This window comes from Podarcis pityusensis (genome assembly GCF_964106645.2).
Source record: "Podarcis pityusensis genome assembly, chromosome: 11".
Taxonomy (NCBI): Eukaryota; Metazoa; Chordata; class Lepidosauria; order Squamata; family Lacertidae; genus Podarcis; species Podarcis pityusensis.
In genome coordinates, this window is record NC_138036.1 from 22,578,231 (window position 1) to 22,604,064 (window position 25,834).

Consider the following 25,834-nt stretch of genomic DNA (forward strand, 5'->3'; position numbering starts at 1 on the left):
ACCTAGGGGTTTTTTATACTTTTTTCTCTTTATGCACTTTTGATTTACTTTATTTTGTTCAATTGATATATAATACATATATATATATATATATATATATGCGCTCAAATCTATCATATATGCTACAATAATGACCAGAGGGACAGACTCCACCCCTGAAAGACCAGATGCATTGCTTCTCCAGCATACCTAAGGAATTCCCAATCCTGGCTGCAAATTCTGTTATGATACTATAGACGTGTGCACACATACAGCATAAGAAGCAAACAGCATTATGCTTCAGTTTTTAGTCAGCCAGCAGCATTGTGTACAACACTGACCAGCAATTTTAAGAAACCAACAAAATGCAGTGCAGTTTTGAAGGACTCAGTTTGCCATCTTGATTTGAAGTGGCATCCAACGTTAACCAAACAGACAAAAACCTGCTCTTCAGTCTTGGGAGGAGCCATTCACGCTTGGTTACAATTATCTTAAGAGGTCTCCAGATGTATAGCGAACAACTTCCCCAAATATACAGTAGATCGCCTTCTCCCACATTCATGTATTTGTCAGTCAAATTTTGAGGAAACACCGGTCATTGAGAGAATCAGAAAAGGGCACAAAAGACACATGATTTTAGCAGCAGATGGAACCTCTTAAACAAAACAGGCAGTAGATCATATTCTTAAGCCCAAAGTACAACTGATTTGGTTATCCCAGTCAAATTAAGATGCAAAGCATTTAGCTCTATCACAAAGAAGCTGCAGTAAAAGGACTGGCTGGAATAGCATCAATGGTGCTTTTTTTGCTCAGCTTGCTTACATCTATAACCTAGAGGTTGCTATAATAAAAAAATCCTTCCAGTAGCACCTTTAAGACCAACTAAGTTAGTTCTTGGTATGAGCTTTCGTGTGCAAGCACACTTCTTCAGATACACTGAAACAGAAGTTGCCAGATCCTTTTAAACTAAAGGTTGTCATATACTATGATTTTTTTATTTTGACTATGGCAGACCAACACGGCTACCTATCTGTAACTAGAGGTTGCTGTTTAATTACTTGCAATAAATGCCCCTTTCAGGAAATTATAATAGGGTAATTATTAGAGCTTTGGGTGGGAGACAAAGGCAAAGTTTGAGGGCATTTCCCCCTTCCACTAAAATGACTCAGCAGCCGTTAACTTAAATGGAAAGAGCATCCTCCAAAATCTGGTAACCTTTAATTATGGTTTGTCCCAGCTGTGCTGAGACTTCAGTACAGTTCTCAAGAGACAGAACCTCATTATTAATTTTTGTAGCTTAGCAAACCAAACTTCTCAAAACGCACATGCGTAAAATGTGTTCCAACAATGGCAAAGTACACATGACCACCCAGGTATTCTTATCTTTTGCTGGCACATGTAACAACAGTGTGCAAGTTATCCATCTTCCATTCTACATGACAAAAATCAAAACTGTATTCTGCGTGCAAGATAAAAGCACACTTTTAAACCATTAAAATAGCACCAGTTTATTTTATTGTCTGTTTCTTTACAGTTTCTCATATTCTTGTTTCATGTCATTTCTTTGAAGAGACACCAATGCCAAACCAAGGAACCAAATGGCAGTGGCACTAGGGCAGCATTCCCAAACTTGCCCCCCCCCCAGCTGTTTTGGGACAGCTCCCATCACCCCTAGCTAACAGGACCAGTGGTCAGGGATGATGGGAATTGTAGTCCCAAAACAGCTGGGAGGGCAGAGTTTGGGGATGCCTGCACTAGGGAGTTTGTCCCCATCTGCTGGCACTGCCTAAGAATCCTGGATTAGTGCATACAAGGCTATGCAATAAACTGGCTAATTTGCTCCCTGCTTCAATTGAAGGCCTCCTTGAGGACTAGGGGAAAATCAGGTCCCAGGTTGCAGCAGCTGCCTCCTGTGCGCAGCACAGCAGATTGTGCCAGTAAAAAAAACCCTGGCACTTGTTCAGACACCTTCTGTCCCTAGTTTCCACCTACGTATATGTGAGTTCTATTACGTTTAAATAGAGTGCATAGATAGAGGATAGAGTGGTGACAAAAGCAGTTTCCCAACTTTAGGGAATTTCCTGATCTAGGAAATCTTGGAACTTTTCCAGGATGTGCATCAATGCTATCATGTCACAACAAGTGTCCAACATAAGCACACTTTAAAAAGTCCGGATCTTATGAAAAAAATAATCACATTGACATTTACTCTAGAAGACAGGCATGTGGACCCTGAAAACATGACACTGGTGTAGTCTCTATTGAAACTAACAAGGCCTCCGCCAGCAGAGTCCTTTAAATAATGGATTTTGTGAAAGAGGAATCTAGATATGAAGTATAACTGCAGCCAACTCTTGTTACTTTGAGCATACCTTGCTGCTGTTAAGAGTATAAGATAATCATAAACAGAGTCGTTGGATCAGAACCAAAAGATCATCAGCATTCTGTTCCCCAATTTGGCCACATCAGGGGCCTCTTGGAGCCCCATGAGCAGAACATGACTCCCAACAATTCTCTCCTGCTCCTACCCTTCAGCAGTTAACCTGAAAGTTGAATGTAGTCATCATGACAAAGAACCCCTCTCTCTCCATTAATTTGTATCCCTTCCTAAAGTGATCTGTTGTTAGTGGCCTTCATCAGCATCTCTTCTTGGCAGTGAAGGTTGTGTGTCGGCTGCCAGCCATTCTGCCCCGCAGCAGAGGAACAGAGAGAAAAGTACAAGGTGCTTTCCGGTTGGTTGCCAGGCACAACTACCCCTCCCCTCTCACAGTCTATCAATAGTCAATATAGAAGAGCCTCATACAGATAGAGGGGGGAAGAGACCCTATTTAGGATGCAATTCACCCTGGCATCAGCTGGTCTCAGGCTGGGACTTGGGGAGGGCAGGGAACTTGATGGGCTATCGGGGTAGAGACTCTCTCATCCCCCAAACTTTGTATGAAGAGGAAGAGTCCTGCTGGGATGTTACCTGGCATGGCTTTCCTATTCAGCCATGTGTTGAGAGTGGATTAGTCATATGGCTTGCTGAGGGTGGGCTAGAAAGGCTGGTTGGCCCATCTAGGAGCAGGCTATTGGCTCATGCAACACTCTTGGTGATTGGTTGAGATACGGTAGGCTAGGCCTTTTCCCCCTTCCTAGAATAGGGTTGTCCCCAAGCAGGGGTTGGTTAGATTGGCCCCCACCGAGGGTGCAGGTCTAGGAGGTGCAAAAAATGTGCCTCTTTGCTCTGGCTCATAGGAGCCTGCCCACCTCTCTGTGAGCTCCCTGGGCTGATCATCTGCTGCCCTGGACAGCAGGGCAAGGTGCATAAGCTTCTTGGGGCACTTCGGCAGAGGAATCCAGTAGCTGGACTGTGCAGCAGCTGTGTGGGGCTCCCTCACCATTAGCCACTATTAGAAGGGTGAGCGGAGTGCCCAGCTCCTTGCACAACAGCTCCCTCTCTTTTGCCCCCGACATTTGCTTTGGTTCTCCCCCCCACCCCAGGTGTGCAAGAGGTGAACAGGGGAATGTCAGCTCCTGTTGAGGCTCAAACTCCCATCTCCTGCTTCCCAAGCCCATGCCATAGGCAATGAGTCACTAGGGCTACTGGAGTAGGTGCCTTCTGGTGTTGAGTGCTGTGATGCTGGGAGGCAGGCTGATGACATCCACCCTGATCACTGCAGGTTCTTTGGCAGCCTCTGAGTATAGGCAGCATGCAAGTGGTGGTGTAGGCTGCAGTTAGGCTTCTGGGATTGGTACAACTGTGTATGCCACTTTCAATTGTTTTCATATAGATTCTTCTTCTGTATTTACTTCCTCCCCTACTGGGCTGAGCAAACTGGGGGTGCAGTGGCCATTCTGCCAGCAGATCTCTTGATTCAGTGTATGGTAACTATTGGATTGCACAGGTTTTTAAAAAGTCAAACTAGTTCTCTGAACTGTGGCTGGAAATGTATGAAGAGCATTGTGACCAATCTTTGTGCATGCATGCATGCCAATCTTACCATCCCCTCCCAGATTTTGGCTCAAAAAGGTCAACTTTCCTAGAAACGGCCTTCAAGTACTAATCACAAACACTAGAGAGTTTTACAAATAATCCCTTCCAGGTTGGAAAGGTAAAACATATTTCTGCTTGCCTTGAAACATCAAAAAAAGAATTCTTATGCATATCCAGGTATAGTACAGCAACAGTCCATTTTCAAGAACCATGTACATTACATTTTCTAAAAGGCAACAGTTACAGCTTTTTAAAAAGTTATGTTCTTCAATTTGATCTGTGCTACATTTCACTTGCAAAGGATTTCAAACCACTTGTTTCGACATATAATACTGATGTCACCACTGTGTGAAATATATATAATTTTTAAGATCAGCAGAGTCCCTTAATTCTATTATGCTGCAAGAAAAGTCAACCAACCGTTTCTATATATAAAGTTTATCATGTGCCTTTTTCCCTTTGAAAAAAAAATGCATTTACCTAAGAATTTAAGCTTAATTAATCCCAATTGCACTTCTACTTGATGTTTCATCAGAAATTCACTGGGGCTGTTCAGTCTGCCACGCTGTACTATGTGTTCCAATGTATACCATCCATTTCTTGAAGAGACGTTTTGTTTTAAAGTACAGCTTTTCTTTGGAAGAATTCGGCCCCCACAGATAGGCAGTCCACAGCTTTTACAATGCTGTTGCTCAAGGTAACCTATTGAATCTTCTCTTGAAAAAGAAACTGACCTTAAAATTTATGTTCACATTAGGAACTGTGCAATTAAGTTAGCCACTCCCAGAAGGATTATCGTACTATGGACAACTATAGCCAACCACGTCAGCCGATTTTCCCGATGCAAAGAGATCATGTAGATGAGTGATGGATACACAAATACAAAGGCCAAGCCGCAAGCTGCTCCAGAATACCTGAGGAGGGGGGGAAAACCCAAAGTTTGATCTTTTACAGTGCAACCCTTTAGATGTCTGTTCAGAAGTAAATTCCCCTCAGTTTACGGGGGTTTATTCCCATGTAAGTGGGCATAGGATTTCTGCCTTAGAAATTTTATTGTAGGGGGAAAAACCCAGCTCTCAGTCCACAATGAGAGGAGAAGCAGTTGAAGTATGTCTAAATATTAAATGGCTGCTATGGGCAGAACAATATAGCAAAATCCTTTCAGTTTCCTCTTCTCAGCTGCCCCTCTCTTCCCTTGCAGCAGGGGTGAGGAACGTTTTTCAGACAGAGGGCCACATTCACCCCTGTGAAATCATCTGAGGGCCAGATACCAGTGGTGGGCCAAGCCAGAGCCAAAAATGGGTGGGACAATAAAAGTAAAATTGTACCTTTGTACGGTAGGCTAGTTTCGACACAGTCCATTGCAACTAGGAAGAGGCATTATCAGAGTTAAGGGACACATTCCAGCCAGGCAAAAACACTCAGGGAGGAAGTGGTGAGCAGGGTCAGTGAGGGGTGTGGTATGGGGAGGGCCGAGAGCAGGCAGAGAGGCCTACAGCAGGAGCAGAGGAAGGGGTGTGTGGTGGGGGTGGGATGCCCCGGGTGTTACCACTGAGGGGGGTGACAAAATGCCAGGCAGCACTCACCGCAGGGCCTGAAGCACACTCAAGCCACGCGGCTCTTCTGGGAGTACATGGTGGCTTGGGCGCCCGCAGGCTCTGTGCTGCCCCAAACAGTCAGTCTGCTGCCTCCCCCTCAGCTGTAGGGTGGTTGAGTGGGAGGAGGCAGGCAGACTCCTCAGCGGCCCCACAGAGCGTCCTGTCCCGGCTGGCCCTGCCCCAGACGCCTGATCGGCTTGCTCCGCCATTGGCCTAGAAGGTTGTATTCGGCTCCAAGGCCTGCAATTCCCCACCCCTGCCTTATGCAATTGGGAAAATGTGAAAAACGCCGCTGGTTTTGAACTGTAACTCTACTCGTGCGAACTCCATTTTATTCAATAGTGATTCTGTAAGGGCTTGGCCAAAATCCAAGGAAATAAGCTACGAAGAACAGGAAGCCCGTAATATGGGCGCATGTAACTTGTGTGCATTCAGTTTAGGCACCATCCCCAGAACACAACCCCCCACATATGTTGCAGGCTTATTGTACTAGTTTTTGGGAGACTCTCCTCACCTACTCATGCTAGTGTGCCAATGGGTTGTACCAGTTACATGCAGATTACCATTTCATCACACATCCTACCATATACTTTACTATACAGCTGAAGCAGATGTGTGGCAAAAGCTACCTGGCCACCTGGGAGGATGATGCAGCTGACCAAACTATACCAGGGCAAAAGAGTTGCCCAGCTCCAGCTAGTATGGTTGTCTTTATGGGCTTCACGGTAAATCTCTTCTATGTGATGGTTGCAATGTGACGCTTCGTCTATGCATGCAGCTGAATTAGGGAGGAATGAGTTCTGAGGTGACAGAATGGTCTGTACCATGGGTAGGCAAACTAAGGCCCAGGGGCCGGATCCGGCCCAATTGCCTTTTAAATCCAGCCCGTGGACTGTCCGGGAAGCAGCGTGTTTTTACATGAGTAGAATGTGTGCTTTTATTTAAAATGCATCTCTGGGTGATTTGTGGGGCCTGCCTGGTGTTTTTACATGAGTAGAATGTGTGCTTTTATTTAAAATGCATCTCTGGGTGATTTGTGGGGCCTGCCTGGTGTTTTTACATGAGTAGAATGTGTGCTTTTATTTAAAATGCATCTCTGGATTATTGGTGGGACATAGGAATTCGTTCATTTCCCCCCCTCAAAATCAGTCCCCACAAGGTCTGAGGGACAGTGGACCGGCTCCCTGCTGAGAAAGTTTGTTGACCCCTGGACTCTGTACCATGTCCGACTGCAGGCAGCCGAATCAGGCTTTTGAAAATTACTGCATGTGGAAAGCTCCTTGCAAGTAGAAAATTAGCACAACAGGGAGTTGGCAAGGACAGAAGCTTCATCCCTCCCTGACTCTCTAATGCACTATTTATTTCATGATAGGGAGCATTAAAAGTGGCACCCCTATCCCCCAATGGACTGAAATTGTACAGTTTGCTCTAGTACTTAAAAATTCTACCTTCTCGTTCTACTCATTTGTCAACAGGACATGATGATTCTTTGTTTTCTTAGGCTTCCCTGAACAAATGCTGACTTTGCCTGCTGCTATTACAAACTTACAATCTGCACTTTGAACAACAGTCTGTACCTGCCTGCAGGAAGCCATTTGTATGGCATAATGACCAAACGCAAAATACAGGAGTACCTTATGATTCCTCCTATGTTTGGGTAAAACATAGCCATCGCGACTCCAACTCCTACCATGGCTATATTCAAAACCAGCACGTGTAGGAAACTGCAAGAGAAGAGGAAAATCAAGTCATCTACATTGTGTGTTGTTGCTGCAAGAACAACATTCTTTACTCGCTTCAGTAAGCTTGTGAAAGTCTTTCCATTTCTATGACTCATATGCTAAAGGCAATTAATTCTACCCGCAACAAGCCTGACATCTACTGAAGCCACCGAGTGCCAGATCCTAAAAACTTCTCTTGAATGCTTGGACTTGCCAGCTCATTCCCAAATAGGGTATGTATGATTTGGCAATTCTTCTGAAAACAATGTAGCTTGTGGAATATGCAGCACCCCAAGGGTTCGGTGGTGGGTTTTTTGTTTTGTTTTTGAACGCAGGTTTTTTTTTAATATAAAAAAAGCAAAACATGAAAACAATCCCCGCAACTACTCCAAACCCAAAGACTCTAGAACAGAACTCCCACATGAAAAGCAGTGCTTTCGATCCAGGAAATGATTTGAGCTGAGCAAGCAGACTAATGAGTACCAGAGGAAGAATCTTCGGAAGAGTGGAAAGCATTACACTAAATGCATCTACACAGCAGATCTTGAGCATTTTTTCTTAGATTAAATAAATGTTTGGCTTTTCAAGGTTCATGACTAGGAACAATGTTCATTAAACTAGATCTCTTATGGTACAAATGGGAAGGTTTATTGTACTCCTCTGAATTCTTTAACTGGAAAGATATATTTTTTTCTAATTAGAAAGAATTTTCACATTCTCAACAAGACCAATATCTGAATGCAAGCAAAGCAATGAACTCGTTTGAAATACTGATTCAGAAACTTCTAGGAAACCTAGAATGACATGTGCTTAAAAATGGTATGTTTTGATATTTAAATAAAAGATAAAAACCTTTATATATAAAATCTACTAGGTTGCTTCGTAAGTCTCTGCAAATTCAGAACATGAGAAACATATCCTTTAAAAACCTTTCCTCCCAAGGTGTTAATTTCACTTTTTTGGAATATTGCAATGTATTAAGACTTAGAAAGAATCAGACTCCCTCCCCTGTTCCCATCTTAAAATGCAAAGGTAGTCTCTGGTTCTTGGGAGGTGGTGTGGGGTGAGTGCAGAGGGAGAGGGGGACATCCTATTGCACTAGCCCTAATCCTTGCAGTAGCACAACTATTTAGATAAATATTGCCCCTACACTCCAACCATAGCACCACATCATAGACTGTGACTGCCTCGAGCAATGGATATTGGGTGCCATGTAAGGATAGCTAATTATGAGTTACTTATTATGCTACAGTAGGGGACTGGGGTACCTTTAGGATGCCTGGTTATAAGTGTAAGGTAGACCTTAGCATTTAGGTTAGGACGTAGAGGAGGAAAAGCTGACCCCAAGCCATTAAAGCCTCCATACCCATTAGTCTAAGCTGAGTCTGAAGACCATTACAATGCCTGTATAGATGCCAAAACATGGGCGTAATATACTCCAGTTATCCCATCCCCATCAGGAAGTAGATGCATATATTTGGCATCCGATAAAGCTGAAACTTTTGGACAGTTGACAGACCCCACTTAGGAATCAGACAAGGAACAATGTGTTTCTAAACAAAACTAAGTTGTCAGTAATGTGTTACTGAGCAGTGGATAAACTGCTTAATTCTTCCTTAGATATAACTAAGATGTATTCTGAACTTATTGCCAAATAGGGGTAGTTAAAAAATTGCATTTTCACTCCAAAATTGTAGCTATCTGGTTTTTATACATCTTTTCTGGAGTTCTGTTGCCAGGAGCTATAAAACAGCAGTTTCCACATTTGCAAGTTCTGGGACATAAAAGAAAACGTTGGTTCTGAATTGCAAAGACTATGAAAATCAGGGCAGACTGTCCTGCAGGAAGTATGCTGGAGTTCAAAGATGAAGATAGGAAAATGTACTACGGAGTCCATTGCATGACATAACATTGAAGGCAAGCAAATGAAGTCTGAAGATGCGTGCATCGTTTTAAAGCAGACTTGACAGACGGGGTAGGGTAGGACCAAGGACTGTCCCACACTGAACAGCTTCAGTCTCTGAAAGAGGGAACTGCATCTTATTGTACCAGGAAGGTTTAGATGCCAGTCACTTGACACTCCTAAAGTGTCTGAAAGGTGGCTCAAAAGCAGCCATTGATAATGTTAAATAGGTACCGGATTACCTCTTTTCAATTCCTGCATAACATGATGCAGCTCCTGGGCTGCAGAAGGATTTCAAGTAGGAAGCTACTATTAGGTAAAGGTAAAGGGACCCCTGAGCGTTAGGTCCAGTCGTGGACGACTCTGGGGTTGCGGCGCTCATCTCGCTTTACTGGCCAAGGGAGCTTCCGGGTCATGTGGCCAGCATGACTAAGCTGCTTCTGGTGAACCAGAGCAGAGTTTACCTTCCCGCCAGAGTGGTACCTATTTATCTACTTGCACTTCATGCTTTCGAACTGCTAGGTTGGCAGGAACAGGGACCAAGCAACCAAGCAATGGAAGCTCACCCCGTTGCGGGGATTCAAACCACTGACCTTCTGATCAGCAAGCCCTAGGCTCTGTGGTTTAACCCACAGCGCCACCCGCATCCTAGGCTGCAGAAGGATTGCAAGTGGGAAGCTACTATTACTCAATACCAAATGACTGCCTGGACGGATGCAAGTGAGAAGCAGCGATGTGTCCAGGAACGGCAGTGATCGTGGTCAGGCAGAAGGCAGATGCATGCAAAAAGAGCTGTCTTTACCTCGGGTAAACATTTCCAAAGAGGTGTCCAAATAGCTGAACTCGTGCCAAGTATCCAAGCAGTGGATACACAGTCACCATCTGGAACAGCAGGAATATTCTTGCCAGAAATGACATGATGTCATTACTGGGGAAGTTGTCTAAAAAATTCTGACAGAAGAAATGGCTAATGAGATAGCAACAATGACAGTTATAGTGTGTACCTTCTTCTGCTTCCACAATTATGCACATGAGGATTTTCTAAATCAACAGCAGTCATTCTCATGTATACAATTTGTACAGGCTATGCTACAATCGTCATCCATATTTGTTAGGTTTCCTGTACTGGAGATGCTTATGCCCCAGCTAAAACCCTCTCTCTCAAACAGAACTCACATACACCCCAAACATAACCCAATTAGTCACAGTAGTTTAGTTCCCTGAATTTAAAAAGTGAATATAAAAAGGTAAAGGTACCCCTGACCATTAAGTCCAGTTGTGGCCGACTCTGGGGTTGTGCGCTCATCTCGCTCTATAGGCCGAGGGAGCCGGTGTTTGTCTGCAGACAGCTTCTGGGTCATGTGGCCAGAATGACTAAGCCGCTTCTGGCGGACCAGAGCAGCGCACGGAAACGCCGTTTACCTTCCCGCCGGAGCGGTACCTATTTATCTACTTGCACTTTGACATACTTTTGAACTGCTAGGTGGGCAGGAGCTGGGACCGAACAACGGGAGCTCACCCCGTCGCAGGGATTCGAACCGCGACCTTCTGATCGGCAAGCCCTAGGCTCTGTGGTTTAACCCACAGCGCCACCCGCGTCCCTACACATACACCCCAAACATAACCCAATTAGTCACAGTAGTTTAGTTCCCTGAATTTAAAAAGTGAATATAGAGCCCATATATAAGAAGGTCATAATATCCAGTTACTACCTGGGGCAAATTCTTATACTCCGAGGCCCATAGATGTCCTAGTGGTGTATCATACGCTATGCTAGCAGTACATATGTACTTTTTTTAAAAAAAGTAAAGGACCCCTGGATGGTTAAGTCCAGTCAAAGGCAACTATGGGGTGCGGCACTCATCTTGCTTTTCAGGCCGAAGGAGCTGGCATCTGTCCAGTTTTCTGGGTCATGTGGCTGGCATGACTAAACTGCTAAAGAGGCATATGTAGTGCACTTAGATATGTAGTGGTCTTGCCATTTTAGCTCCCAATACACAAATCAGGATCGAATTAGAAACAGCATATATACATTGACAAAACCATTCCAATGTATCTTCTTGCATCTTCTCTATACATGCATCGCAACTTCATATGAATAAAAACAAAGTGAAAATTGCCGCTTTTTTTTTTTTCTAGATGGCAGGGGAATTCAAATAAATAGCTATTTTGGGGACCATTTGTTTGGCACCGCGAGTATTAGTGAGAATAGGCTGTTCTAACTCAAAACAAGAGGCAAGATCCTTATCTATTGCCTGCTTTGAAATTTCTTGTAAATGTAGTACAAGCCAGAAAGTTATGGTCTTGCTTACACAACAGCAGCCATGCCAAAGCAAACCAACCATTCTTGACCACCTCAGATATTTGTTTGAAGCCATACCTATGGATATGGCTAGACCAGTCTTCCGCAACCCTAGATCAGTTTGCCATTCAAACATTTTGGACTACAAGTACCATCATCCTTGGCCACTGGCCATGCTGGCTTGGGCTAAAGGGAGCTGGAGTCCAACAATGTCTGGCTAGATTATGCTAACTCCATGCATGTGAATTTTGGTCTCTTTGTTTTCTGCAGGCTGCAGACTTCAGGTCTTACAGTTGATTTAGAGGAAGGAGGAGGGATTTTCTTGGCTGAGGCAAATCACATAGTGACTAGCAATAGTCCTCCTATTTTGAACTTCCCCTTAATATTTCCTCTGTTGACTTTTTTCAGTTTCAGATACAGTATTCTTTTGGATTCCTGCATTGCAGGTGGTTGGACTAGACAACCCTTGTGGTACCTACGAATTTGATTTGTTCCTGGATTTGCAGCTGCAGGTGCCCATATAAAACTCGACCTACTGCTAGGAACTGTTGTCTCACTTTAGACAGTGAGCCAGTTTGGACAATCGTATCTCACCTGAACAGGAAGAGATATGTAATGAATATTTTGCCCATGCTTGCCTCCCCCTCCCATGAGCCACAATTAAACCAAAGGTCTTAATGTGCCATGCTGTCCCATTTCATCTGAACTGGGAACTTAAACAAACTTCAGACTGTGGTTTAAGTTCCTGGTTTGCCTAGAATGTGGGCTATAATCTGGATTTTTGGCAGGCTAATCAGAGTAAAATATTGAATGTCTGTTCTGAAGTTTGTTTTTGTTGTTTAAAAACCAAAGAAAAAATAACTAAAAAAAGAAAAAAAGATTGTGGCTTCTCTGAAGCTGGTAACTAATCGCACGCCAGGAAAAGGCTTGTTCATATATCAGCTTCTTAAGCCAAGATGTAATCACCAGAATCAGTTCACAGTTAAAGAAACTAACCCAGTGTTGTTTCCGCACTAACGTGTTTTCCCACCAAATCAGTGCAGCCTTAGCTAGACAAACCCAGTGTTGCTTTATGTGTGCCCTTGTCCACAGTTCTGGCTTAGTGCCATCAAATGTGTGCAGTGTTTATGCTAAGGAGATCGGAATCAATTGAAAAGGTAAAGGTAAAGGTACCCCTGCCCGTATGTGCCAGTCGTGTCCGACTCTAGGGTTGTGCGCCCATCTCACTTAAGAGGCAGGGGGCCAGCGCTGTCCGGAGACACTTCCGGGTCACGTGGCCAGCGTGACGAAGCTGCAGCTGGCGAGCCAGCACCAGCGCAGCACACGGAAACGCCGTTTACCTTCCCACTATAAAGCGGTCCCTATTTATCTACTTGCACCCAAGGGTGCTTTCGAACTGCTAGGTGGGCAGGAGCTGGGACCGAAAGACGGGAGCTCACCCCGCCGCGGGGATTCGAACCGCCGACCATACGATCGGCAAGTCCTAGGCACTGAGGTTTTACCCACAGCGCCACCCGCGTCCCTCTCAATTGAAAAGAGAGGGAACTAAAAAGAACAAGGAAAGCAGCAATATCCATTCTATGCAGCTTACAACACTGTCAGTATACAATAAAGTTCCTCCTTACCTGTTCTATGCATTCTTTAGATAATGGTGGAGATGGAAAAGCAGCAAAGATTAATATCCCAACATAGAGATAAGTTAAACCCACCAGAAAATAGGCAATGGAAAGATCTCTGACCTGCAGTTAAAAAAAAACAAGCGGGGGGGGGGGGAATCAGCCATAACAAAACTGCGTAATTTGGCAGAACTTTAGTCATATGAAGCTCCTTTCTCAAATTAACTATCCCTACCACCACCAAAGTTAATGAAAGCATATGATTTGAATATCCCCATTTCCATTCGGGTAAATGAGACCAGAACTTATTGTTTTCCATCTTAATTTTAAGTATTATGAGGATACAATGCAATGACGGTACTTTGAGAAAAGAACATTTTCCAGAAATATGTAGAATAGGAACACAGCTCCACAAGAAATGGTAAATGTTAACAGAATAATTAAATCATGATGGGAGGAGTTGTATTGAAAGTAAAAAAAAAAAAAAAAAAAAGGTCTGTACTTTTATATTAAACCTATTGGAAGCTGCTTCTAACACTAAAACGCACACAGAGAAAGCTCCCCAGTTGTACAAGGAGCACAAGAGAGTTGCTGTGCAGGAAACAAAACAAAATAAGTTAAAAGCACCCACCACACAAACAGATCTTGCCACAAAAACCTCTTTGGATGGAGTCAAATAATGCATTTTAATCATTTTTTTAAAAAAACTACCCTCACAGCAGCAAATGTGCTTATTTTACATTTGCTAGAGATGGATACATTCAGAGGCCACAATCCCATGCATGTTTAATTGGAAGTCCTGTCCAACTGTATTCAATGCTTCATTTATTGTGGATTTTGTTATTGTAGCAATGAGCAGGGTAGTAGCAAGAGAAGACGCAGATCAGTAATGGGGAAGAGGAGTATACAGTTAGGAAAAACTGATTAGTGGCTGTGAGCAAGGAACAAACATATACAGCCACAGATGACATACATCCCCCAAACCCCAAACAGAAATGCCTTTTTAAACATCACCTACGTGTTTTTAAATATACCTCTGCAATGGTGAGGGGTAGAAACTAAACAAAAGATCAAACAAGATAGCAGGGTCTGTTAGTGTCTGGTGAAAGCTGTCAAATTCTGTCGAAGTTCACCCTCAGACATGTTTTCAGTTAGCAGCCCTGACTATGTAAGCATGTTTATGGACGTAAGTGAAGCAGGCTTAGACCAAGTCCATTTAGCCTGATATTGTTCGTTCAGTAATTGATCCTGGGTCATTCTGAGTCCTGATACCGAAGTTCCTTTAACTAGAGACACCTCAGTCCTTCTGAACGCAGAGCTGAAGCTATGGGCCTGCATTCTTGACAAGACAATCACAGTACATTTCCTGCTTGGTGAATATATTTTCAGAGGTATGATTGCCTACCACCAGCTCTACTAAATATTATTCCTACTATTCATTGGATTTCTTATCCACCCTTCACTATATGGTCCTAGGGCTGGTCAAAACAATACAAAAATACAATATTAAAATTAGCTAAAAAACAATTTACCATCAGAAGAACAGGATGGGTCATAAAACATTTGTTTTACCAGAATTTACAAAACATTTAAAATACCCATTAAATAGTTAATAAAGGTCAAGGCTAAAATAAGTTTTTTGTTTTAAAAAAGTATGAATAAGATCAACGGTAATAAAATATATATATTATAAACTGAAATTGATTTTTTAAAAATATAAAATCTGCACATATCTAATCCCAGAGCATTCTTTTCCTCTCTTGACATTAAGAACATAACAAGATCAGGCCAATGACCTATTTAGTCCAGCATCCTGTTCTTACAGTGACCAATTAGCTGCCTATGCGAAACCCTCAAAAGCGAGATCTGAATGCAAGAGCACTCTTCCCTCCTTTGGTTTCCAGCAGCTGGTATTCAGAAGAATTACAAACACCTCAGGTTATGAACACTTCGGGTTACAGACTCCGCTAACCCGGAAGTAGCACCTCAGGTTAAGAACTTTGCCCCAGGAGGAGAACAGAAATCGTGTGGCAGCAGGGGGAGCCCCATTAGCTAAAGTGGTACCTTAGGTTAAGAATGGTTTCAGGTTAAGAACAGACCTCAGGAACAAATTAAGTTTGTAACCAGAGGTACCACTGTACTGCCTCTGACCAAGCATCACCGTTCGGGCTAGCAGCCATTGATCGCCCTTATCCTCCATGAATTTGTCCAAACCTCTCTTGAAGCCACCCAAGCATTGCATTTCCAGCTGAACAGTGGGAGAACAAGAAAGAAATGCAGGTGGGAAAAGTGTGGCAGGGTGGAGAAAGCAAAAGCGCCTGTGCTTCATTGTCTGGAGGCCGTTGTACTTCGCCACAGGCAACTGTTTAAAATTACAAGGCTGATGGAGGATACAGGAGTGAACCTGCCGAGTGACCAGACTTTGACTGTTGTTATTACAATGTATTGTGTCACCGTCTAGAACGCCAGACACAGATCAGCAGCCCACCATGCAAAGAACTGTACAAACACATCATAAAACGCTGGCTTTGGCCCAATACATTGTGTAAGCATTCCTTGGGAGATGGAATCAAGGGAAGAAAGGGAAGGGGAAAGAGAATAAAAATGTGAAGAATACATAGGCAGCCTTAAAACGCAGGATTCCCACTTAATCCCTGCAGTGGTTATGGAACACATTCTCCTGATGCCTTACCCACAAACAGGGCTCTTGGGCCTGGCAGGAAGAGGGAGCGTGAAGGTATTGTCTTGATATAAGATGGAGAATATATTATCAAGGAAGGAGGAGGAGGAGAAATAAGTAGCTGGTAAAAGGTCTGTGAGTCACTGTTTGTAATCCCCTTGACAAGTACAACTGAGGGAAATTGGCATGAGCCACACAGGTTTTCCTCAGAGGTGGACACAGTCGGAAACTCTGACCGGGAGAGCTTCACAGACTAGATGTAAACCAATGACTTCCAGGATTTGGCAAAAATCACTAAAGAGTATGAAAGAATATAAGGAACAGACAGAAAAAACAGGCTTGGGCCTGCCTGCTTGTTTATTACATTTATGAACTCCATGGAGGGAAGGGCAGGAGAAGCCAGAATATATGGCATGCTCCTATCTAATTTAATCTTCAAAACAACCCTTTGAAGCGGATTACACCAAGTCACCTAGAACGCTTCATCAAGGTCACCCAGTAATCTTCATTGCTGGATCTGAACCTGGGTCTCACTAGTCTTATTCCAAAACTCTCACCATTGTCCCACACTAGCTTAATTGGAACCGTGTCACAGATTAAGAACTGTGTCATTTGATTGTTAGTAGTAGTTTATGAAAGTGTTAGAAGAGCCAGTGTGGTCAAAGGATGGAGAAGTTGGAACTGGCGGCATATACAGTGGTACCTCGGGTTAAGTACTTAATTCGTTCCGGAGGTCCGTTCTTAACCTGAAACTGTTCTTAACCTGAAGCACCACTTTAGCTAATGGGGCCTGCTGCGCTGCTGCTGCACGATTTCTGTTCTCATCCTGAATCAAAGTTTTAACCCGCGGTACTATTTCTGGGTTAGCGGAGTCTGTAACCTGAAGCGTATGTAACCTGAAGCGTATTTGGTGCCTTTTAATTCTAGTATGAAGCAAAGCAAAGTAAAAAACCCAAACTCTTTCATTCCCTATTTATCCATTTCAACCCATTTGTGGGTTTATATGCTTCTATCAAATCCCTTCTTAGTCATTCGTTTTCTAAGTTCAAGGACCCCAGTGGTTTTTTGCTTCTCCACGTATGGAAGGCATTCTATACTCCTGCTTATTTTTGTTGCTCAGTTCAATCATTTTTCCAGTTCCAGTCCTCAAGAGGCATTATGATGTCATAGAAACTGGCACAGAGCAAAATCATTGTTATAAAATCCTCTTGTACGAAACTGTATAAAAGTGCAACCTCAGAGCACAACTATGATTTTCTCAATAGAACTTATCAAACCTCCAGCATATTAACGGGATACTCTTCTGGCTGTTATATTGACGAATCTTTCCCCACTCACCCCACACAGAGAAGGATGATGAAGAAGGGCTATCTTATGGCTCAGTTTGCTAAATAAACCCTCCATATGAGACCTTGGATAACATGGTAGAGATTTTATCTGTGTCAAACACATGGTTTAAACATGTTACCAGGGGTGTGGGGTGTAGGATGGACGCACCTGAAGCATCTAACAGCCTAGTTCTTGCAAACAATAGAATAAGTGATACGACTTTACCACTTAAGACTTCAGGTGGGGACTCATGCAATTGAGTACTTCTTCATACAACTAAAAAAATATAATTCTTACACAAAGATGTCCAGAAGAAACCTAGCCATTTCCCCAACATGCTAATTTTTGTGGGGAAGTGAATTGGGCATTACCAAAAACAAATGGAACCAGAGTCATAATTAACTTATCAGAACAGGTGCTGGCTCAGAATATAAATAATAAAAACCAAACATACTTCATCACGGGCAAAAAAGAACCCTGCCTGATCAGTAAATGCTCCACAGTTATCTCAGCTAATATCTTTTGCTGCCTTCATAACAACCTCAAGCTAGCTTAGAGTCGTAATGACAAATACGCTTTAAGTATGGAAAAGGCCAGCGCAGTAAAGCCCCATTTCCTAATGCTTTTTTCAACTCTTTGGCTGTTTATATCAGCTTATCTTTAGAAGTGATACTAACTTTCCCAGACTTGAGGATGATAATTTCAGAATGAGAAGACTGCACACGCATTAGGGGAGATTAGTTATCTAGCATGCCCAGGAAAAGGATATGCAGGATGTCTTTGTTTCATGCAAATGAACAAATTAAGAGAAGCCCTCAGAGCAAAATAAGTCGGCCACCCATGTTAAACCCTGGCAAAGGTTTGCAACCCATTTTAGTTCATGCATTTTAGTTTGGGGGCTGCCATTTTGTCTATTCGAGAGAACATGCGAAAAGAAAACACGTTCCATCTACGTTTCACATTCTTTTGAGGCATTCCGTTCACCTAAATAATATGCATGCTGCTACTCCCTGTCTTATGGCTCCTAACTTCAGGATTCAGATGTGGATCTAACCCCAACAGTAGCCAATTGCTGTATGCACAGGTTGTTCCTGTATGTACCTCCCCACCAATTCACCCAGCCAACGGTTAAGATACGCACAAGCGATGCAGCATAAAGGAGCAGGGCAGAATCTTGGGGAAAGGACCAAGAATGCGAGTTATTTTATATCTGTGCACATCACATCTAGTATGCAAAAGCAGCTCAGACAAGAGCGGTTGATTATATGTAGATACAAATCCCTCGTGCTGTACTTACATTGCTTTCCTGGTTCTTGTTGTTCTTAAGCAGTGTAATTACACAATTATGAATAAAGAAGGCCAGAGTCAGCACCCCTGTAAGCTGAGGAAACAGAGTCCTGAACTCTGGAGAAACAAAAATAAATTATAATTAACAAAATGGCTGCCAACACCACTATAATAGGTACCACTGCTCTCCCACTTTACTGATTCCTGGGCCTGGTTCTGTGGCCAATTTTAAGGCTCCAGCTGCGCCATATAGGAGAAACTTCAATAATTTCTTCAAGGGGGAAGCATGGTAAAAGGGTGAGGAACGGTAGTAGCCAAACACATATCAAACAAGCAGCTTTACAAATTGCTTTGTTAACAAATTTGAGCAAACCACCCATTTGCTGAGTGCTGATGCAGCTCATTGGCAGAAATGAATACAGTGTAAACTTAGAAGCCAGACGCCTGTACGTCTTGAACGTTTTGGCTCCTGAACGATAGAAAACCGGAAGTGATTGTGCCAGTTTTCAAATGATTTTCAGAAGCCACATGTCCGGCGCAGCTTCCGATTGGCTGCAGGAGCATCCTGCAGCCAATCGGAAACCAGGCCTTGGAAGTTGACCGTTTTGGAAGTTGAATGGACTTCCAGAACGGATTCCGTTCAACTTCTAAGGTACATCTGTACTTTAATTATTTTAGGGGTAGGGAAGGAAGCATGTAGCCTTAAGGCTCAAAACAAACCCTGTTTTGTTGTTGCATCTGAGCATGGCCTGAATCTGCTCTGACTGTCGAGAAAATCTAAAATAAAGTTATCTATAGTGAAAAATGAAACACGGAATTCAGTAGCACAGGAAGTAAATAAGGAACTACTGAAGCAGGGATTAAAGCACTTCTTTTCAATATAACTTGAAAGCTTATTGTCAGGTCTCACAAAATTTTATGAATGGGGTGTGTGTGTGTGTGTGTGTGTGTGTAGTATAGCACATGTGCAATACCAATGCTCCAACATGACTGTTTTTATTGGGTATATTGCTCAGATGTTACAAAAAAGAAGCAGCAGTATTGACACAAAGTCTTGAAAGCGTTCTAATTTTTAGAATGTACTGTTCAAAACTTCTTTCAGGAATTGCAACAAAGGCTTGAAGGATGTCAGAAAACTGAATTCTTTAATCCTGTGCCACGAGATCAAGAATGGTCCTTGGCTACACATGTTTTCTCATATGTCCTTCTGAATATTGAAACCACTAGAGAAAAGTCATTTGATATCCTGGGTTACTTTCAAAAACTCTGGGAAACGCTTCTGTATGTTACGAAGGGAACATGAATGAGGAGAGAATGCATTGAACCAACATCAATTCCTGATCTTGGGCAGAGGAGGGAGGAACTTTTGTGTTTAATATCCCACCCCACCCCCGTTTGAATACCATCCACTCACATTGCAACAATGTGTTGGTAATTAACATCAAACTGATAGCATAGTTGGTACAACATGAGACTTTTAATCTCAGAGTCGTGGGTTTGAGTCCCACATTGTGCAAAAGATTCCTGCATTGAAGGGGGCTGGACTAGATGACCCTTGTGGTCCCTTCCAGCTCTACAATTCTATGATTCTATGAAATTAGTGACTGGAAACGGGAAATTATGGACCTGACACCTTGTATATTTTAAATATAAAGCCTGTATTCCTTTCATTAGCAGAATGTCTAACTTACATTCTTCCTCCAATATGGAGGTCCAAGGCAGCATTTTTTAAAAAAGCATATATTCAGTATAACCCCCTTTAACTGTCTCTGTTCTATTTACCACTCTGAACACACCGTTCAATCTACATGATGGAACAAATGGGTTCAGGGTGGGACATAATCAGTTTTGGCAAATGGGAGAGGAGCCAGAGAAATGCCTTCCAATAAGCATTTGTGCTCTATATTGGATTAGCTTGCTGCTTTTGATGTCAGCTGCAGAAAGGTCATTTGTTTCAGAGTTCCTGCTGTTTCTCTGCCCTTGCTCAAATGCGATAAAGCTCTGTCCTGGCACTTATTACTGTAAGGAGATGGCTCCTCTTAAGACAATACAATGCACATCTGTCTCCAGGATACTGTATTCCTAATTGCCCTTGGAAGTTTTCCCTTCTTCTTGATTACCAACAAACACATGCATGGGAAAAACACGTTTCATTTAGCCTACTTTAAATTCAACTTTTCTGTCCTAAAAGTAAGAATCATCCAAATGGATTCGTAACCGCTCATTACGGTCTGCGTCGTATTATTCGTCCCCACTCCACCGCCTGCAAAATGACACTAATTCAGGCATGGGAATTTTGAAGTTCAGAAATTGGTAGGCAACAGCGAAACACTAACCCTGAGTGTAAGGGTCTCTATGGAGGATGGGGGGGAACAAAAATATTATGTAGTTGCTGCACAATTCTTTTTTCTTTTTTTAACAAAGCACTTCTATCACAAGGAAATAGCTTTCCCCCAGGAAAACCCAGTTTGCATGTTAGGAAAATATGATTCCATCCCCGCAAGAGTGTTCTGCTATGGTTATGGTTGTTATTTGAAATTTGACTGCATTAGTGTCAGGCATAGTGGTTAGTGACAGCCAATGCAAGCTTTGAGAGGGGGATGCTGATCAATGGAGAAAAGATAACAGGTTTACTAAACTTTAAAGCCATGCATAGGCAAACTAAGGCCCAGGGGCCGAATCCAGCCCAATCACCTTCTAAATCCGGTCTGCAGAGATTCCGGGAATCAGGGTGTTTTTACATGAGTAGAATGTGTCCTTTTATTTAAAATGCATCTCTGGGTTATTTGTGGGGCATAGGAATTCGTTCACTCCCCGCCCCCCTCAATATAGTCCACAACTCCACAAGGTCTGATGGACAGTGGACCGTCCCCCTGCTGAAAAAGTTTGCTGACTCCTGCTTTAAACACTTGAACAGCCACAAATTTATCAACTTTTTTTTAAAAAAACCCCAATTTGCACATTGACGGAAGCCAGCCGTCACAAATGGCGCAGTTTAGCATAAAATAAAGACACAGAGAGCCAGCAATATTTTCAGGATGGTATGAGCAGCTCCTTTCGAACTTCTCTCCTCACCGGTCTCTTTTATTATCCTTTGTTCTCTCCTGTCGCATGGCCGTTTGCCAATGTCTCACGTTACCTACATCCGGTCATGGCTTAAACCCGCCCATCGCCATATAAGGTTATGCACTTAATACACTGCAAGGCACGGACATGCAGGTCACTGAGGTCAGCGAGGCACCAGGTGGCGCTACAAGCCTTTGCCATGACTTCATGGCTCCCACAGCACATGTATTTTTACATAAGGATTTTTAACGTTCAGAAGTTCTGTTTCATATTTTAACCATCAATAATCCTAATTCCCCTGTTTTTTGTGCTTCTTGGTGAGTGCCACCTTTCCATTTTTCATTGAACAGCCAAAAACACCAACTAGTTTCTTCTTCTCACTACCCAATTCATATTATGTACCTTTTAAAAATTAGGTTTTTTACTGTTGAGTAACAGAAATATAATTTTGCAGCTAAACATTTCCTTGCTGTACCAGTTGGGCGCTGAAGTGCTCATCTAGCTCCTTCAACAAATGCCACAACCATTTTGCAGGCTTGGTTTTTGTAGGTGGCGGGGGGAGTATTATTACATCTGGCAAAGCATTTTGGCAGAAATACTAACTAAACAAGCCCGAGCTTTGAGAATGGCTCAATATGAGGACGATTTTGCAGCTCAATGGTATACTTTTATTCAATGGACAAGGTGGTTGTGGGATTCCACCATCCACCAATAGGACTCTGTGGACTGATCCTGTGGGATAAATAATAGGCATTGTTTTTCTACTCATGAAATGAACCAAGATTGCTCTCCTGCTACATTTGTATTGTGAAAATGACGTACCATGGGTTACAGGGTTATTTAAATAAATAAATGGTTTAAAACAATTTTTTCAAAAAAACAACTAACCAGAAAAACGATTTTTAAAAGACTGTCTAACAAAATGCCTGTATTTTGGAAAACAACAACAACAACCTAGGAAATTTATGCAGAATAATGCACCAATCTGCCACCAAGACTACTATTCTAACCACCGCCACCCTTTTCTTTTTACTGTTGCCCTAGCCTAGTGGCTGTGCAGATTGTGTCCAGTGTGCTCTTTCCGTTTCATAAAAATGGGTAGAAACCTGGGGTAACTGCCTTGCCTGCTTCAGATTCATGGATGGCTGTTGAAAGATGAGCCACCTTGCCCACCCACGATCTAATAGAATGCCAGGGGTGAACTTGCAAAGTTTGTAGGACTGGTCTGATTAAAGTTAAAAAAATCTGGATTCACCAAAATGCAGTTTGCTTGGCTTGACATCTGTTCCAATTCACAAACAATTCATCAAAGCTGCATCATTCTCCAGCCCTCTTCCCTCCACCCGCTACCCTGCTCTGTTTGGATAACCATGAAGACTATAAACATTCACAGATTAAGTGTGCCAGTAAACAGCAAAATCTGAGCAGTGTTTTCTGACGAAGGACATCTGGAGGGCTGTCAGGGAACAGCTCTGTGCTGCATGCTAAATCAAGCTAAGCTGAAATTGATGCAACTGCAGTCGCAGGTAAAATGAACTCTCTCAGGTATGAATATGCATATGGCACAAACTGGACCATCTCCATGGAGTTTGCATGCCAGAGAGAACTGTGGCCCGCGCAAGCTATTTGTCTGCGACTGTTCTTGTTATCTGTTTTGTCCCTGAGGCATCTTTTCTATTTGGATCTTTACCAAAGAGGACTAAGAGGAGTGCGCATCTCTCTAGCAGCGCAAATGGTTTTTCCTATCCCTGCTGTCAAACTAAAGCTCAATCACTCCATATTTCATTGTTTGGATGGGAAATGATGTTTACTGCAAAGGTCAGCCATTGACTAGGAAACCTTTTTAGCGCCATTATTTACACTATTATAGGGGATGGGAGAAGAGGGGAGAAACATTTTCCAAACCGCAAATCCGGAATCTCGGTGTGGACTCCTTACAAATTCGTCAAAGTTACATATGTTTTGCATTATAGCAAGCAGCAACTCTTTTTTCTTTTAATGAGAAATGACCTTAGTTTTATGAATTTTGTCCATTGCCTATAAAAAATATACAAAAAGAAAAGGAATACAGAACCATTTTAGGTTCTGCCATCTGTATCGAAGCACTTAAAGCTGAGGCACTCACTGTTATATGGGGCAGTAATAAATCTGGCCCAGTTTTGTAATACTCTATTTCTCTAAATGGTGGTATGTTACAAAATTGTACAACTTAAATTACAAAACAGGACATGACTGACAAAAAAAATGGGTCACTGTAACTCCTTTTTTTTCTACATGGTAAGCTCAACAAATCAGTATTCCAAGTTTCTCCTGAAAAGGAGAAAGTATTTTTGACAGGTTAATTTATGCAGCACCCTGAGCTTCGCAAAGGGGGGGAAGCAGTTTATCATAAACTGGAAGTTTAACTTTCCATTTCACTGGGAGGGGCTGAAAGAGAGCAAGTTGCTTAGCGAGTTCATAGCATTTGAGCTGGGAGCTCACATTATGTGGTCACCAAATTACATCAGCTCTTGCAAGTGCACAGCCTAACAGACAACGATTGTGACAGACAACGGCACAAGCCAGCTTTCTTGCATTTCAACGCTGCCTCCCTATCAACTGAAACCACAAAAAGGAGGTGGTTGTATTGGTGGGATAATAAATGTCACATATTTAACCTTGCTATGTGCACACGGTTGCCTCTGAATTGGCCACCATGGGGGCAACTGCCTGCATGAAGACAGCCCCTTAGCATTCCTTCCTATATTGAGACACACAAAGAGAGAAAGGCGGGAAACAAGAATACTGAAAGTAGATTAGAGAAAGCATTTGTTAAATAGTATTTTAACTGCGCTAAAGTTTATACATAATAGAAGAAAGGCATGCAGTGCTTCCTCTCTCTCCTCAACAGCTGCAGCCCCGTGGCCTTCAGGGAGTTGGGCCAGTCTGCTTCTGTCCTGGCTCGCTCTCCAAGTAAACTGAGTGGAAGGACTTCAGAAAAATAACTTGTGGAACATGTTCATATACTAATTTCTACCCTCTTTAGAACACAAATAAATTAATAATAATAATAATAATAATAATGATGATGATGATGATGTATATGTGTGAGAGAGATAAGAGAAATCAACCTGGGAAAAAGAGAATTATTTCCCTCACGTATTCTGTCCCATCACAGAGTGGATTGAGGGGGGAAAGGGCTTTTCTCCTATCCACTTCCTGCCAATGTTGTTATGGGGCAAGCCAGCTGAGAGACCCAGCGTAGTATACGGACTAGATTGGGCACAGTAATGGATTATAGGACCAGAGGAAACAACTTCAAATTCCCACTCAGCCATGAAGCCTACCAGGCGAGCATGGGCCAGTCATCATCTCTCAGACTAACCTACCTTGCAGGTTTGTTTTGAGGATAAAAAGGCATTGGGGGCGGGGAGGGGGAACCATATATGCCACCCCGAGTTCCTTGGTAGAAGAGCAGGACAGAAATATAAATTAATGAATGACTACAAACAGGTAGGAGGAGGAGGAGATAGCTGGTGGGTAGGTACAGTTTTCTATCTTGAGACTAGATTTCATGTGGTGTTTTGTGTGGGGCTCACACTTAAGATGAGAAAGAAACTCTCCTTGCTCACAGCCAGTCGCACCTACAGTCTGGTTTCCCTGAGTGGCCCCGTTTAAAACATTTCTTCCTGTAATACCTTTCAATTTAACATAGCTCTTTTCTTCCCTTCCTTAGAGGAACTCTGCTATTTACCTCATAAAATTTTTATACTGCTAATTGTAAGGGGGGGGAACCCCTCAAATCTGTAAAAATGCACCCCCCTCAACCAAATACATAATCTAACCCATGACTTGATATCCTGCTGGTAGTTCCTTAAGTTCCTTAGTTCCTTAAGTGAAATCTCAGGATCAACTGCCCATCAGATAGCCTTCTTATCAAGATCACCCCAGTTGTGGTATGCCCTTCCTCTGAAGACTAAAAGGGCACCAGCTTCCTCAAACCAAGGCAGATGACTGGTCCATGTAGCTTAGTAATGTCTACACTAGGCTTCCTCAACCTCGGCCCTCCAGATGTTTTTGGCCTACAACTCCCATGATCCCTAGCTAGCAGGACCAGTGGTCAGGGATGCTGGGAATTGTAGTCTCAAAACATCTGGCGGACCGAGGTTGAGGAAGCCTGGTCTACACTGACTAGCAGCAGCTTTCCAGGGTTTCAGATAGGGGACAGTCCTATCCCTACCTGGAAATGCCATGGACTCAACCAGGGACCTTCTGCATTCAAAGCAGATGCTCTCTCTCACTGAGCTATGGCCATTCCCTCCACTGTGATTTGGCGCACCATACGCAGCATAGCTTTTGGCGCTCCCTGAAGACCTGCTTTTTGTGCAGGCTTTTAAG

General features: G+C 42.9%; 1 protein-coding gene and 1 long non-coding RNA gene across 3 annotated transcripts in view; one reads left to right on the top strand and one right to left on the bottom strand.

The window, feature by feature from the left end:
* The first annotated feature begins 109 nt into the window (after window positions 1-109).
* Window positions 110-1,929, top strand: LOC308458438. Its single transcript, XR_013977410.1, has 2 exons — window positions 110-816; window positions 1,022-1,929. It is a non-coding gene; the product is annotated as an uncharacterized lncRNA (long non-coding RNA).
* The window catches only part of SLC38A9 (solute carrier family 38 member 9), a 45,555-nt gene continuing 21,192 nt past the window's right edge, over window positions 1,472-25,834 (bottom strand). Inside the window, exons 11-15 of one of the 2 annotated variants that reach the window (XM_080972780.1) lie at window positions 18,402-18,508; window positions 13,105-13,218; window positions 9,980-10,128; window positions 7,188-7,277; window positions 1,472-4,869 (exon numbers count right to left, since the gene is read on the bottom strand). In XM_080972780.1, coding sequence (XP_080828906.1) covers window positions 4,704-4,869; window positions 7,188-7,277; window positions 9,980-10,128; window positions 13,105-13,218; window positions 18,402-18,508 — 626 coding nt within the window. In that variant the 3' untranslated portion in view covers window positions 1,472-4,703. The remainder of the gene's footprint in view (window positions 4,870-7,187; window positions 7,278-9,979; window positions 10,129-13,104; window positions 13,219-18,401; window positions 18,509-25,834) is intronic. The other variant, XM_080972781.1, reaches the window with a different exon arrangement.